This window comes from Emiliania huxleyi (assembly GCF_000372725.1).
Source record: "Emiliania huxleyi CCMP1516 unplaced genomic scaffold EMIHUscaffold_41, whole genome shotgun sequence".
NCBI classification, from domain to species: Eukaryota; Haptophyta; order Isochrysidales; family Noelaerhabdaceae; genus Emiliania; species Emiliania huxleyi.
In genome coordinates this window covers 19,948-34,908 of record NW_005198900.1, presented here as the reverse complement: position 1 = coordinate 34,908, position 14,961 = coordinate 19,948, and the positions used below count along the sequence as shown (strand labels likewise).

Below are 14,961 nucleotides of genomic sequence, written 5' to 3'. Positions count from 1 at the left end.
GAGGAGATGCTGCTGCCCGTCTACCCCGCGTTCCAGAGAGAGCCAGAGCTGCCACTGGTGCAGCTGACGGCGGTCCTCCTCGCTCCACCTCGACGGATCCCGCGCGAGCGAGTCGCTGATCACGCGCGAGCAGTTGGCAAGCAGCGCCTGGTGATAACAGTCTGCCGTCGCATACGCCCACACCGTGTTGGCTAGGGCCTGAGGCTTGAAGCCAGCCAGCCCGCCGCGCACCGCCTCCTCGTCACGCCACGCCCACGCGTCCGTCTCCTGTTGTGTCACGCCACGCCCACGCGTCCGTCTCCTGTTGTGTCGTCAGGCATGGGCCGCGTGGCTTCTGGACGCGGTCGGGCGATCTGAGGCCCAAGTAGGCGAATGCATTGCCCATCCAGGGCTATCACCTGGACCTATCAACAGGCGCCTGCGGCGCCGTGCTCGGGAGTTGGTTTTCACTCGCTCGAAATGTGTGCCTGCCAGGGTTAATTCTTTTCCACCTGTGTCGTTTGCAAAGTCGATCGCCTTGGCACACTGCCTTTTCCGCCTGTGTCCTTGTCAAAGTCGATCGACTCTCACGATGGGCTGCTTAACCAGCCGCGTCGAGGCCCCGACCGAGGAGCTGCCCGGCCCTCCCGCCGTCGAACTCGACGCCCCGACGCCCGCCGACACCGCCCCGCCAACGCAGCCGGCCGACGCCCTCCCCTCCGCCACCGATCTCGGCGTGAGCGAGGGGAAGCTGGAGCTGTGGCGCAAGCTCGGCGGCGGCGCCCTCGAGCCGGTCCTCGCGAGCGGCGCCGTCGCCGTCCTCGACGCGCAGTGGGTCATCAGCCACGCCGAGGCGGGCGGCGTCCTCTCCCACCGCCAGGCGCTGCCCAAAGAGGCCTTCCTCTCTTTCGCCGACCTCGTCGAGGCGACCACCGAGTATGGCAGCCTTCCCGTCGCCGCGCTCTCCTACCCGTGGCTGACCAAGGACCACCCCGACCCGCGCGGAGCCAACCTCGCCCGCGTCGCGAGGGCGCTCAAGGCCCTGCTCAGCGACCATCCCTCGCTCGGCAAACCCCTCATCCCGCGGCTCGGCGTCTTTTGGGACTTCGGCTCGCTGCACCAGCACCCAGACCCCCCCAACGGCGTCCTGCGCACCGAGGAGCAGAACGCGCTCTTCAAGCAGGGGCTGAGCTGCCTCGGCACGCTCTACTCCCACCCGCACACATACGTGCTGCGGCTGACCTCCTTCCCGGACGGCCACAAGGCGGAGGACCAGCCGGAGGGCACCAACGTGGCCAAGTACGTTGACCGCGGCTGGTGCTTCACGGAGCAGTGCTGGGCTGGCCTGACAAAGGCTGGCGCCCTCTCGCTCGACCTCGGCAAGATGCGCGCCGGCGTGGAGTACGACTGGAACAGCCTCACCGACGACTGCACCCAGGACGGCGGCCGGCGCCCTCCGCTGCTGCCGTCTGCGTTCGCGGCGGAGCTTGAGAAGAAGAGCTTCACCAACGGCAAGGACGACAAGCCGCTGGTGAAGCGGCTGTACGAGGCCGCCTTCAAGGAGCAGTTTGGCAAGGCGACCGAGCTGAGCTACATGGACCTCGGCTGGGGCGACGCGGAGGCGGCGCAGCTGGCGGAGGTCCTCGCGAGCGGGGCAGCGCCGCGGCTCGAGAAGCTCTATCTCGACTATAACCACCAGATTGGCGACGAGGGCTGCAAGGCGTTGGCCACCGCCCTCGGCAAGGAGGGGGCAGTGCCGCGGCTCGAGGAGCTCTCTCTCGACGACAACGAGATTGGCGACGAGGGCTGCAAGGCGCTGGCCGCCGCCCTCGGCAAGGAGGGGGCAGCGCCGCGGCTCGAGGATCTCTATCTCGGCAACAACGAGATTGGCGACGAGGGCTGCAAGGCGCTGGCCGCCGCCCTCGGCAAGGAGGGGGCAGCGCCGCGGCTCGAGGTGCTCGATCTCCTCGGCAACAGGATTGGCGACGAGGGCTGCAAGGCGCTGGCCGCCGCCCTCAAGGAGGGGGCCGCCCCGAGCTTGAAGGCGCGAGACGCCCCCCCCCTCGCCACTCGCCCCTCCCCCGCCCAATGCTCATCGCACATCCCCTCGCGTGCAGACGCTCGTCGTGGACAACACGGAGCAGCCAGAGCTGGTGGCCGCGTGCGAGGAGCGCGGCATACTACAGCCCCGGCCTGACTGAGCCTCTCCAGCCCCGGCCGGGCGGCAAGGGCGCGGGTTCCTGCGGGACCGCCGCGCGCGCAGGCAGAGAGCGTTACAGACCGGCACGGCCGCGTGTGCAGCCAGGCAGAGAGTAACAGACCCTGCGGCTGCGGAGCACGACGTACAGGGGTGCCGGGCGCGCGCGGGTGCGGGTTTGGTGGGCGGGCGGGCGGGTGGGTGTTGATGGGGGCGGGGCGGGGGGGGAGGGGGGGGGACAGGACGGCGGACAGGGACAGTGGGGGCGCGCGCGGGTGGGATTGGGGGGGGGGGGGGGGGGCATGGCGGGGGAGCGGTGCAGCTGCTGCTCAGAGGGGGGAGAGAGGGCGGTTGCAGCCTGACGCAGGAGCGGTGCCCGGTGGAGGCAGGGAGCGGTGTCCAGTTCGCGTAATTTAGTCCTGGGGACCGGCGCGCCGCGGCATCTCCTTTGCGTTACGACATACGAGTTTGCAAGTTTGTGGATTCAACCCATGTCCAGTCCGAGCCTGACTGTTCTTCACCTTCCTCATACTACCGGTAGATAGACGCTCATAAGCGGCGTGCGAAGGAGTTCCGGTGTAAAATACTCGACGCGCGCGTGACGGGATTATGGCCTTTTTTTTGAAGCGCAATCACGATGTAACGCCTCCTGCGACGTCTTTTACGTGTGGTCTACAAAAAGCGCTGGCGCGCGGACCCTCACAGCTCACAGCTTGTGGGGCTTCGGCCGCGCGGAGGCGCAGCATGACCTCGCACCGCCGGCATGCAGTACTTCTGCTGCTCAGCGCCCTCGCGGCGGCAGGGCAGACCACCGCCGTCCTCTCCGACGAGCCGCGCATCTTCCTCCAGCCGGGCTTCCTCACGGAGGAGGAGTGCGAAAAGCTCATCTCTCTCGCGGCGTCGCGGCTGGAGGTGCCGCTGCTGCGCGCTGCGGATTCCGACTTTGAGTTGATCGAGCCCTCGAGCGAAACCGCTGTGCACCAGCGGGCCATCCTGGAGCCCGACTGGGAGCTCGAGCTCCCCTGGCTGCAATCGATTGTGAAGCGGATGCACGTCTTCGCGCGGGTGCCGATACAGCATGGAGAGCCTCTTCACGTGGGGAGGTACCGCGACGACGAGCAGTTTCCTCTCCACCGCGACTCGTTTGGGTCACCGTGGGCACCCGGCTACGTGGATACGCACGGAGGACGGCACGCCACCATGATGGTGTACCTTCGAAATGTCTCCTCGGGCGGTCACACCGTGTTCCCCTTTGTGCCCGCGGGTGCGGAGGTCAGCCAGCTGGAGGAGCCGCCCACGTCCAAGGCCGACTGGGTGCCCCCTCTGGCCCCCTTTTGCGAGGACGAGGCGCTGCTGCGCGTCAAGCCGGTGGCGGGCACCGCGCTGCTCTTTTACAACCACGACGTGGATGGCTACTTCAATCCGCTGAGCATGCATGGCGGGTGTCCGCCCGGGCCTGGAGAGGAGAAGTGGATCGCGCAGCGATGGTTCTACCAGCGGCCCTCTCGAGTGGGGAGGGGCGTCTATGGCGACGTCTACAGGTCGCCATATGCGCACCGCAGCGCGGACCTCGACCCGCGATGCAAGATGTGGGCGGCGGACGGGGAGTGCCTCAACAATGGAGACTTCATGAGCAGCGAGTGCGCGCAGTCCTGCAGAGAGCACGCAGATGCCGACTTGGCTCAGTCGAGCGTCAAAGACGAGCTGTGATGAGCGCGGAGCGCTTCATTCACTCAATACGGGTCGTACAATGCGAGCGATGCGCGAAGCGGGCGAAGGTGTACATCTTAGGCACCGTGTATCTCCGACCGCACTACGCCATCATATCTAGCCGTGTGTGCCGGCGTCCCTCGGCCCCAGGGGGGGGGGGGGGGGTAGCGTTTCAAGCCCACCAGTAAAAGTAAAAGTTGCGCACCTATGGCGACGTTGCGAGCCTACTCAGTAGGTAAAGGACCGGGCGACTGTCTGACATGGACTTCCTCGCTCGACAGCAGGCCGCCGTTGAGAGGCATATGGCCTCCTCAGATCAGTGGGCGGTCATGGGGCTGCCCACCTTGAAGCCCATAATATTAAAGAATACAAAGTGGTGACAACCACTGAGTTCTCAGTGGACGACGAGCGTCGACTGAACAGAAGAGCGTCCCCGCGACGCCACACACACACACACACACACACACACACACACGCGGCCAAAGGATTCCACCTCGAGAACCTCGAGCGACATGGATGCATTGGGGAGGGTACCCATTCGGTGCTGGTAGCGCCCTGACGCTGCTGGCAAACCCCGGAAAGTGCGGCAAAAATAAGCGCCTGCACGTGTAGGCGCGCATCTTAGCCAAGGCTCGCGCCCACACGTGTAGGTGCTTGTGTCAGATACGCGCCCACACGTGCAGGTGCGAGCCCTAGCTAACATGAGCGCCTCCACGTGCAGATGCGCATTTGGCGAGCTCGAATATAAGCGTCTACTCGTGCAGGCGCTCGTTTTAGCTAAGAAACGCGCCTACACGTGTGGCCGCGTGCATTGGCTTGAGGTGATATACGCACTTGGTGTGTGATCGATACATTTCTAACACCTTAGGTCTCAGGAGAGCTGGAGAGGGCCGCAGAGGTTGTATTCGAGTGGAAGGCTGAGGTGGGAGGTCAGGTAGGGGTCTGGGCGGCCTACACGTGTGCAGTCCTTTTTGGGTTGACAGTTGCTCAGTGCATGACTTGCCCGGGAGGGGGGAGGGGGGTCGAGGAGACTACAGTTATACGCGCGGCCACACGTGTAGGCGCGTTTCTTAGCTAAAACGAACGCCTGCACGAGTAGACGCTTATATTCGAGCTCGCCAAATGCGCATCTGCACGTGGAGGCGCTCATGTTAGCTAGGGCTCGCACCTGCACGTGTGGGCGCGTATCTGACACAAGCAGCTACACGTGTAGGCGCGAGCCTTGGCTAAGATGCGCGCCTACACGTGGAGGCGCTTATTTTTGCCGCACTTTCCGGGGTTTGCCGACGCTGCTTGAGCTGCCAGCGTCAGGGCGCTCTCGTCACGGTCGGGCGTGCGAGGCTCCTGTGCCTCCGGTGCAGCCGATGCTCAGCCCTCTCCCACGGTCGCGGCTCGCCCGTCACCTCGCCTCTCCGCAGGGTTCATCTCTCGCGCCGGCTGCATCTCTCTGCCGGTCGCCAGCACCCGCGCCACCGACTAGCTGCACCGCCACTCGCGACGCGCCACCCTCGCTCACAGCCTGCATACGCGCTACTCCCGCCGTGCCTTTGCTACCACATGGATCGCATGTCACTGCAAACGCGCCCGCAGCCGCGCCGTAAAGGTCTGCCGTGCTGGCTGACGATCTCACTCTCCCGCTCCTATTGCATCTGCCTCCCGCCTCCCAGCTCACATTTCACGCTGCAGTAGGTGCTCCTGTCGACGCTGCCGCCGCTGCCACTGCTACTGTCACCGCTCGTTTGATAATCGACGCCACGCTTAGCGGCAGCGAGATCCGAGGTTCAGTCAACTTGCCTGGTGCGCTCTTGCGCGTGCCTTCAAGATCCACAAGTCAATTTGTACCAGAAATCCAAAGGTGGTGCAAAATGGATATCTCAAGATTGGCCTTTATTTCGCGCACCTGCTCTCCGCCGCCGCCGCTTACCTGCTGGCACGCCACCGCCCCGCGTCGCTAACTCACGCCTCCCTGCTGCATCTTCGCACCCCTGCCACATGACTCGATCGCCGTCGCTGCTACCGCCCTCTCCGCCGCCCTCGAAGGCGCCACCAGCATTACGGCCGCCTTCATATCTCATTGATGCTGCCACCAACGCCACTTCCTCGATTCTGTGCCGCTGCAGCGGCGAGGCGCCGTCGCCACGATCGCCGCCAGCGCTGCTGACAGCCTCGGAGCGTCGCCGTGGCCGCGTTCTGGTCTGCCCACGCTTCCCTAAAACGTCTAGGACGAGCTCAGAGGCTAAGAGTGCATCCTGTGGGACCATCTAGCTCTACCGGGTCCGCGACGGCGGTCGGCGCACCCCCGTCTCGAACGTGTGTGCTCTCTGTCTGTCTGTCAGCTGTTTCGGCTAAGTCGTTTTGTACCGGATTTCAATGTTAGTGGCAAAACCGCGGAACCAAAAATGGCGTTTAATTTCGCGCCCCTGCTGCGCGGCGGTCCGCCGCCTGCTCCGCGCCGCTTGGGGCGCCTGCGGCGCCCCTGGGCGCGCTGCGCGCGCCTGTTTTGCGGGGGCTACCAGCACCGAAAAATTGCCCATTTTTCTCGTGACATCGCGATGTCCACCCCGCCGCGCCGCCGCTCGCGCCGCCTCGCACCCGCCGCCTCCGCCACCGCCGCTCCCTCGCCAAGCACGCCGCCGCCCGCCCGCCTCCTCGACCTCCCCACGGACCTCCTCGTGCGCGTCGTCTCTCGCTGCGAAGGCCCCGTCGACATCGCTCGCGCCGCGGCCGTCTCGCTCCTCTTTCACGCCTCGCTTGCTGTGGAAGGCATCCGCTTGTGGGCGCAAGAGCGCGGCTTCGAGCTTCCGGCGCAGCCAGAGGGCGAGGGCTGCGCCGTGCGGTGGCTGTGCTATTCGGCGCTGCTGTGCGAGTCCAACCCGCCGGCGAGGGTGGCGGCAGGCGAAAAGCACAGCCTCTTCATCGACGGCGAGGGGCGGCTCTCGTCGTGCGGCTCTGCGCCGGACTGGACTCCAGCCCTGCTCGGGCACGGCGAGGGCGTGACGCGGCTCAACACGCCGACCCGCCTCCCTTCGACGCTGGGTGGCGAGCGCGTCGTGAGCGTGTCGGCTGAACAGCACCACAGCCTCGCCATCACCGCCAACGGGGCCGTCTGGAGCTGGGGCTTTGGAAGCTTTGGCGAGCTGGGCCATGGCGATGGGCAGAACCAGTGGCAGCCGAAGAAGATCGAGGCCTTTGCTGGCCAGCGCGTCGTTGCTGTGTCGGCTGGAGACGTCCACAGCCTCGCCCTCACCGCCGACAGAGCCGTCTGGAGCTGGGGCTTTGGAGGCCAAGGCCGGCTGGGCCACGGCGACGAGGAGATCCAGCTGCTGCCCAAGAAGATCGAGGCGTTTGCTGGCCAGCGCGTCGTCGCTGTGTCGGCAGCAAGCGACCACAGTCTCGCCATCACCGCCGACGGCGCCGTCTGGAGCTGGGGCCTTGGAGGCTGGGGCCGCTTGGGCCACGGCGACGAGCAGCACCAGCTGCTGCCCAAGATGGTCGAGGCTTTGGTTGGGCGGCGCGTCGTCGCTGTGTCGGCTGGAGGCGAACACGGCCTCGCCCTCACCGCCGACGGCGCCGTTTGGAGCTGGGGCTTTGGAGGCTTTGGCAGGTTGGCCCACGGCAATCAGCAAGGCCAGCTGGAGCCAAAGAAGATCGAGGCCTTTGCTGACCAGCGCGTCGTCGCCGTGTCGGCTGGACAGCACCACAGCCTCGTCACCACCGCCGACGGCGCCGTCTGGAGCTGGGGCGGTGGAGCCTATGGCGAGTTGGGCCACGGCGACGAGCAGGACCGGCCGCTGCCCAAGAAGGTCGAGGCCTTCTCGGACAAGCGCGTCGCCGCCGTGGCGGCGGGACGTGAGCACAGCCTCGCCCTCACCGCCGACGGCGCTGCCTGGAGCTGGGGCGGCGGAGGCTGTGGCCAGCTGGGCCACGGCAACCAGCAGAGCCAGCTGCTGCCCAAGAAGGTCGAGGCGTGGGCGAGCCGGCCGCTGACGCCTACTTCCTCTGACAGAGAGGACAGCGGCGGGGAGGACAGTGATTAGGGTAGCAACTCGGACTAGTGGGAATGCTAGAGGGCAGCAGAGGCGGGCGAGTAGTCTTTCTTTCGGCTGAGTCACCCACTGGGCAGACACACAGGGATTTTAAGCGCTTCTTTCCCGAGGGCGAGGGCGAGGCCCGTCTGCTGTGAGAGAGCGTTGTCTAAATTCTTTCCCTGTGTTAGTGCCAGTGCGCGCCAGCCCCGTGCCTAGTGTTGTGAGAGGGAGCCTCACGGCGTGGCGTGTGGCAGCCGGACGACGGTGCAGCGGCGAGCGTGCTTCTTCAGTCGCTCCCGCCGCTCAGCCGCGAATCGGACGGCGCAGGCCGCAGGCGATCGCCACGCAGAAGAAAGCGAGCATCACGGAGTAGAACATCGGGGCGAGCGGGGAGTGCGGTGCAGCGAGAGACTCGCGCCCGTGTTATTCTTTTTTCGTGCTTAGAGTACAGCTTCCTGGAGTGCTACTAGTACCTCATCGCACAAAACTGGGGGACGGGCGCGCACCGGCACGGACACGAGAACCGCGGGCGGGGTGGACGAGCCTCGCTTTGAAAAAAAAAACTGTTCAGTTTTCAAAGGCAAAAACGCCAGCCTACGCCCTCCCCTCACACTGACACTTCTCCCCTATTCCCGTCTTTAGGTTGCGCACATCTCCCAGCGAGCTAGGTTCTCCGCTTTTTCTCCCCTAGTCATCTGCCCGCGCCGCGCGCCTCTGTGGGCGTCTAGTGCAGCCACTGACAGAACTATTCCCGAGGAGTGGTCAACGTCTCGCCTGAAGTCGGGTGGGCTCGCGCACTGCTTAGCCCTAGGGGAGGGGTGTGTGTGAGGTGTCGGAATGGTAAGGTTTCAGGCCGCCAAGGTGTGGGGGATTTGGGGGATGAGTCAGGAGCCAGCAGCCTTCCTGCTGGACCTGAGTTCACAGCTCCTCCGCCCGACGGGGTGGTCCCTTGGATTCGGGCCCCGCTCCCTTTTCCTGCGCCTGGTCTGTCCCTGTCAAGTGTGTGTTGCGAGATGCAGAGCTGGTTAGGCTGGAGCGCGGGCGGTGCGGTGGCAGGCGAGGGCAGCGCGGTAGGCGAGAGGCGGCCGCGGGGCTTCGAGTGGCGCGATAGGAGGGTAGGCTGGCTGTGGAGGGGCGCCGCGTGGCCTCGGCAAATGAGTAGTGCTTTATGAGCGGCCAGTTTTGTGCGTATTGCATATCGAGCCTGCGGTGTGGCCTAGTTGGTGCAGCGTTCGGGTCGGGGACGTTTTGGTCGTTGGTTCGAGCCCAGCTGGTGCAGTTCGTAGTCGCGTAGCGCGCGGGTGCGCGGCAGCCTCGGCAACCGAGGCGACAGTGGCGAGCAGGGGCGAGCAGGGGCGAGCAGGGGTCAGAGCAGTGCGGCGCGCCGAATTTTTTTCGATGGGCTCGGTCAGTGGGCGTGTCAGGAGGCGGCCGGCCGGGAGAAACTCGGCAGTAAAACTCCCGCGCCGGCCCAGGAGGTGGGAGTGTCACGGAGGCGGCCATTGGCGCGCGCTCCTTGTCTTCGTGGGTCCGAGTTTTCGAGCCTCGCTTTGAGAATCCTAGATGTTAAGCTCGAGGCGCGTGATCCGGACTTGTGAGCCGGACCACCCCCTCTTGTTCCCTGCGTTGTTGAGCCAGGACTCAACATACTCGGGCTGTCCATCCCAAACTGTCACTCCCCTTTCTCCCGGCCGAGGTGGGGCGCGCGCGTGGGCGGCGGGTGTGCGGGATCCGGGATGTCCTCTTCTTGTATGCTTTGTACATCGCGTCGATTCCTTTTCGCGTGAGCACCATCCTGAAGCTCGCCCAGAGGCGGAACCGCTCCCTAAGTCGAAGGAGCATCATCAGTCTCACCCATTTCGCTCGCTGCCCGCACTGTCTCCGCTCCCTCCCGCTTGAGCTGCCGTCGCGCACACGCGACACGGACGCTGAGAATTCGTTTTGGAGTGCGCGCCAGTCCCGTACCCAGTGCCGTGCGAGGCGGGAGCGCTTTGTCGTCAAATTCGTTTTGGATCCTCGGACCTCGCAGGAAGGAGTCGCTTAGGCGGCTCCTGTGGCGGACCTGTGTTAGTTAGTGCCAGTGCGCGCCAGCCCCGTGCGCGAAGTCGATCACGGCGCACGGCGTGGCGTCGATCATGTCTACTTGCAGCCGACGGTGAGGCGGGGCTCGTCGCATGCACCCCAGGTCGAATCGCCCAGTGGCACGTCGTCATCCCTCTCGTCTCGCGGCGCTGACAACGGCAGCAATCTGCGGCAGGCCGCTGCTTGCTGCTGCAGCTGCTGCTGCTGCTGCTGCTGCTCCGCTGCTGCTGATTGTGGCTACGATTTCTCCGATCACCCCGCCCGCCCGCCCCGCCCCGCCCGCCCGCCTCTCCCCGCTTGCCCGCCCGCCCGCCCGCCCGCCCGCCCGCCCGCCCGCCCGACCACCCATTCCCATCCCCATCTCACATACCTTCATATATAGGCGCTCGAGACCTCCTCTCGCTGCCTACTCGCTGCCTCGAGGGAGGAGGGGAAGAAGTAGGGCGCGCGCAACCGCGCTCGCCTTCCAACCGAGGCCCCTCCCCGAAAGGCAAGTATTAGCCACACGAAATCCGAGACCCCTCCCCCCCGCCCCGATCCCCCCACCCCCTTGCTCCCCTCCCCCCCTCGGGAGGGCCGAACTGAGGCGCCCGTGGGGACCCCGCAATTCCCTCCCCCCCTCGGAGGGGGCCGGATGGAGGCGTACCCCGAGGGCCCCGCTCTTTCCTCGCATAGCGGCCACTCTTCGGATCGCTGGTCGAGCGACCCGGGGGATGCCCCGCGCGCCTGACCCAGGCGCGAAAAACGAATCTGCGAGGCGTGGCCGCTCACGCGGCCCGATGGGGAGGAGCGGGGCGAGCCCCCTCCAACCCACCCGCGCTAGGTCTCGGGTTTGACGCATGGGGTCACTCCCGCGAAACTCGGGAACTAGCCGGGGCAGTCGGAGAAGGGGCAACTCCGTGCACTGACGGTCGGCCGCCAGAAAACACGCCTGCGTGGATCGCGTCACACCAATCCTCGCTACCCAACGCGGCCAAAGGATATCCACCTCGAGAACCTCGAGAACCTCCGATCTGTCGTACTCGAGGACCCCCGTGAACATGTCTGACGTCCTTGGCGCGCGCAACGATAGGAAGTCATACATGTCAGCTCCACTCCTTGAGAAGACGCCCCCGCCTTCGCGTCCGCCTCCTTCGAAGGCGTACCTGAACAAGCAGAAGCAGGCCGTAAACTCCACAGCCTCGCCATCGCCGGGCGCCGCAGCCTCGCTGTCACCGAGCGCTGCCACCTCGTGGGCGATAATCAATGGTGAGAGGTCGTTCCGCGGCGCCGTCGGCGCTTGCTGCTTCCTCAGCTGGGCGCGCACTCCCATCGCGCTGCTGGTCACTCTCCTCGTGTGGTGGCTCCCGGTCGCGATCGCCGCCCCGCTCGTGGTCTTGCTGCCGCCGCTCACCTTCCTGCTGCTCACGTTCGGCACGATGCCAAAGCAGTGGGGCGACCCGTACTACGGGTTCGTGCTCTGGGTCCAGAAGCTGCGGCTGACGACCCAGTTCGTCCAGTTCAACGGGGCGCGGGTCGAAGGCCGAGTCGCGTACGATCTCCGCGCCCTCAAGCCAAAGCGCGAGCTGAGGAAGACGCCGCTTCCGCTGGGCTGGGGACTGGTAGTGGCGGACTACCGGGAGGAGGAGATGGACGCGGCGGTCATCCTCGGCAACTGGTTCGGGGAGACGCTCTCGACGACCCTCATCCCAGTGGCGAGGGTGCTGGACATTGTCCGGCTCGCGGCGTACCACCTTCCCTGGGGCTGGCGCAGCGCGCCGCGCCAGACCTCCTTCAGCGCGGGCGAGAACCCGGTCAAGTTTGTGATGGATGAGGTGGGCGCCGTCTACCCAAAGATCCACCAGCAGTGGGCCGACAAGACGGGGGACGAGGCGCTCGCCCACTTTTGCAGGTCCGGCCTCGCAGCGCACCGCGTGGAGCTGGCTCCCGAGGACTGCCCCTACCTCGATGCGGACGGGAAGCCGGCAAAGTTCGTGGTGCGCACAAACGAGATGGCGACGCTCGACGTCAAGGAGGGGTGCGACCGCTACGGCGGCGACGCGTACTTTGGCGCAGACTGGCGACCGGTCGCGATCGTGCGCAAGGAGACGCCGGAGCAGTGCGAGTGGTGGAGCACGCTCGTCGACAAGGTGTACCGACCCGGCGACGGGTACAAGTGGGAGTACGCCAAGTTTGCCTTCCGCTCCACCGTCTTCACGCTGGTGACGTTCGTGGACCACCTCTTCGGGCTCCACATGCAGACCTCCGAGCTGGTCATGCTCGCCACGCGCGAGCAGCTGTCGACCGACCACCCGATCCGCCGCTTCCTCATCCCGTTCACGTTTGGAGCAATCACAATCAACGACTGGGCGCGGACCGCGCTGTGCGCGTACGGCGGCACGACGCACCGCGCGTTTTCCTTCACGGACGGCGGCTTCGCGCGAGCGTGGGCGCTCGCGCCGGCGCTCGCCTTTACTCGGTCAAACGCGCGTTGGACCGAGGAGAACCCGTCGCCGCGCGGTCAGGAGAGCAAGGGCAGGGCGCAGCCCTTCCGCGGGGTGTTCCGGCTGAAGAAGGCGCCGACCAACGAGATCGCCGATGGCGAGACTGCAGCTTCGGTCGCGGAGAAGGTCTTCGCGCGCACGGTGGGCGACAGCGCCTCGGAGCGGCGCAGCGACGACGGCGACGGCGACAGCGACTGGATCGACGCCTTTCTGGCGCACCACGGCTCCGCCTACCCGTCCGGGGGCGTCGACACGCCTTTCTACAGGGCTTGCGAGCGTTACCACGGCATTGTCGCGCGGTGGGTGGATGCGTATTGCGCGCGCTACTACCCGGAGGGCGTCGCCGCAGATGACGAGGCGGTCGCGTTCCTGGAGCAGATCATGCTCACAACCTCGCAGTCGACGGTGGCATCGTACGGGCTTCAGCTCGGCGCCGCGTTTGCAGCCTCGCGGGGCCGCCCTCTGCGGATGCGAAGGCTGCTCGTCTGCTTCCTCACCCGCTTCATCGAGCTCGTGACTCTGGGCCACGAGCAGGTGGGCGCTGTGCAGGTGTACGCGCAGGACGCGTCCTTCGCCTCCTTCTCATGGAAGAAGGGCGACCTCTGCGGCACCAAGGAGGCGGCGATGCAGGGCGCGACCCTGATGTGCCTCACCTCCTCCATCACCCCCACGCTCATGCCCGGCGACGACTCCACCTTCGAGCAGCACGACTGGTCCTTCCTGTACCCGCCCCCCCCGGGGCAGCAGTCTGCCGCCGACGCTGCCGATCTGAAGGCGCTCAACCGCACCTTTCAGGAGGAGCTCGCCGCAATGGCGCGCGACCTCGACGCCGAGATGGCCGCCGCGCCCGCAAAGGCCTTTCCAGACAACATGGGCAGTTGCACAGTCAACCCGCGGTACATGGAGTGCGCTGTCAGCATCTGACACCGCCCCTCCCGACGCCTCGACGCGCACGGCGCAACGGGGGCGAGCAGGTAGGAATAGGGCACTTTGTGTGCTGCGGAGCGCTAGAGATGCGCGCGCGAGAGAGTTACGTTCTGTGGGGCGTTCTGTCCCCCCGGCGGCGACGCGGGCACGAGGATCGAGGTCGCAACGCCCGCGTGGGATCGCGGGCGAGCTCTTTGTTTTTTACGGCGTTGTTGTTGGCAGCAGTGTCCACTGTTTCTTGTGTGCGCGGCCTTCGTTTTTGTTAATCGTCCGCTCTCTCTCAAAAGTAGTCGGCAGGCTGGCCTCTCACTGCTCGCACAGACGCCTAGACAGATAACACAGACAGACGCGCACCAGGCTTCGTAGGTTAGAGCGGGGCGGTGCGTGAGCCCCTCCTTCTCCGCGCGCACCCACACCCCAGTCTCCTACAGCCGTAGCCGAGCATGGTGTGCATCTCATGTAGCGTCGAGACGTCGCGTCGTCCCAGCGGTTCATGCCACGCGTGCCTAGCCTGCCCGATGCCCCCCCAAAGCACCGCCAGTTTTCTTGTGCAGCGCCGCGGCTTCCCATCACTTGTCCTTGGAAACCTCGTTGGAGGAGTACCCGCTGGCGGTGGAGTCGTCTGCATCCGTCGTTGAATCTCGTGTTGGCTTGTGGAGGTCGTCGTAGGGGACCCGCCGACGCACCACGGCGCGCCGGGCTAGCTCAGAGTGCCGCGGCGGCGCCGGGGGCAGCTTTTGCTGCACTTTGCCAGCACCAGGATCACCGCCGAGGAGGCGAATGAGATAGCAGCGAGTCGACTGTACGAGCCTAAGGTGCGCCAAGACGAGAGGCGGGTGAACATGGCAATACATGCAACATCTAGCGTGTATGCGCAGGCTACGGACGAATCATGAGAGCAGTCTCGATACACATGCTCTACGTTGACGCGCCCAGTCAGGAAGGCTACGGCACCATAGGAGATGCGAGAGAAGGCCTGTCCGACCGCGAGGAGGAGCTGCACGAGCACAAGCAGATAGTGCGCGGGCCCGACCAAGATCTGTGGTGGCAGTGGAGCGGGGGCGATCGACTGAGTCGATGTGGCGAATAAGAGCGAGTAAGATGTGTGCGAGGGCACGGGATAGAGGTGAGAAAGAGGAGAACGGAGAGGGCGGGCAGAAGTAGACCGTCTGCACGGTGCCCGGCGCGACTAGTCTGGACGCTGCCAGCACGAGCAGCAGGCTCCCGCTGTAGAGGGCAAAGGTCCTCGGCGCCTGATGCGTGGGTTGGGCCGATGGTGGAGGCGGAAAGGTTGCAAGCAGCGTCACTAGCTCTGGCGGCGCGCACCTCCGCTGGCCAGGGCAGGCTGCTGGCAGTGTACGAGAAAACGCTGTCGAGCAGGCGCGCACCCCTCTCGACGGCCGGGTCTGTGACACCAGCGGCTGGCCAAAAAAATCTTTTCCCCTTTCTGCTGTGAAAGAGAGTTGTTTTCTTTGGAAAGAAAGAAAGAAAACTGACAACCCAAGGGAGGGATGAAAGAAAGAAAGAAAGAAAACAGACAACCCAAGGGAGGGAT

The 14,961-nt window shown here is 65.6% G+C and overlaps 3 protein-coding genes across 3 annotated transcripts; all 3 read left to right on the top strand.

The window, feature by feature from the left end:
- Window positions 1-691: 691 nt before the first annotated feature.
- On the top strand, window positions 692-2,090 carry EMIHUDRAFT_355829 (hypothetical protein; the record flags this gene model as incomplete). Its single annotated transcript, XM_005769700.1, is given in 3 exon segments — window positions 692-1,026; window positions 1,039-1,663; window positions 1,817-2,090. Coding segments are annotated over 2 exon segments (574 nt in total), but the record flags the coding sequence as incomplete, so codon positions are not given.
- Window positions 2,091-2,992: 902 nt separating this feature from the next.
- Window positions 2,993-3,676, top strand: EMIHUDRAFT_55676 (hypothetical protein; the record flags this gene model as incomplete). Its single annotated transcript, XM_005769699.1, has 2 exons — window positions 2,993-3,448; window positions 3,518-3,676. Coding segments are annotated over 2 exons (615 nt in total), but the record flags the coding sequence as incomplete, so codon positions are not given.
- Window positions 3,677-11,055: 7,379 nt separating this feature from the next.
- Window positions 11,056-13,692, top strand: EMIHUDRAFT_436360 (hypothetical protein). The gene has a single exon (XM_005769698.1). The coding sequence runs from the start codon at window positions 11,079-11,081 to the stop codon at window positions 13,401-13,403; it is 2,325 nt and encodes a 774-aa protein (XP_005769755.1). The 5' UTR covers window positions 11,056-11,078; the 3' UTR covers window positions 13,404-13,692.
- Window positions 13,693-14,961: the final 1,269 nt, after the last annotated feature.

Coding starts and splice junctions, on each gene's coding strand:
- EMIHUDRAFT_436360 (XM_005769698.1), top strand. CDS start 11,079: ATGTCAGCTCCACTCCTTGAGAAGACGCCCCCGCCTTCGCGTCCGCCT.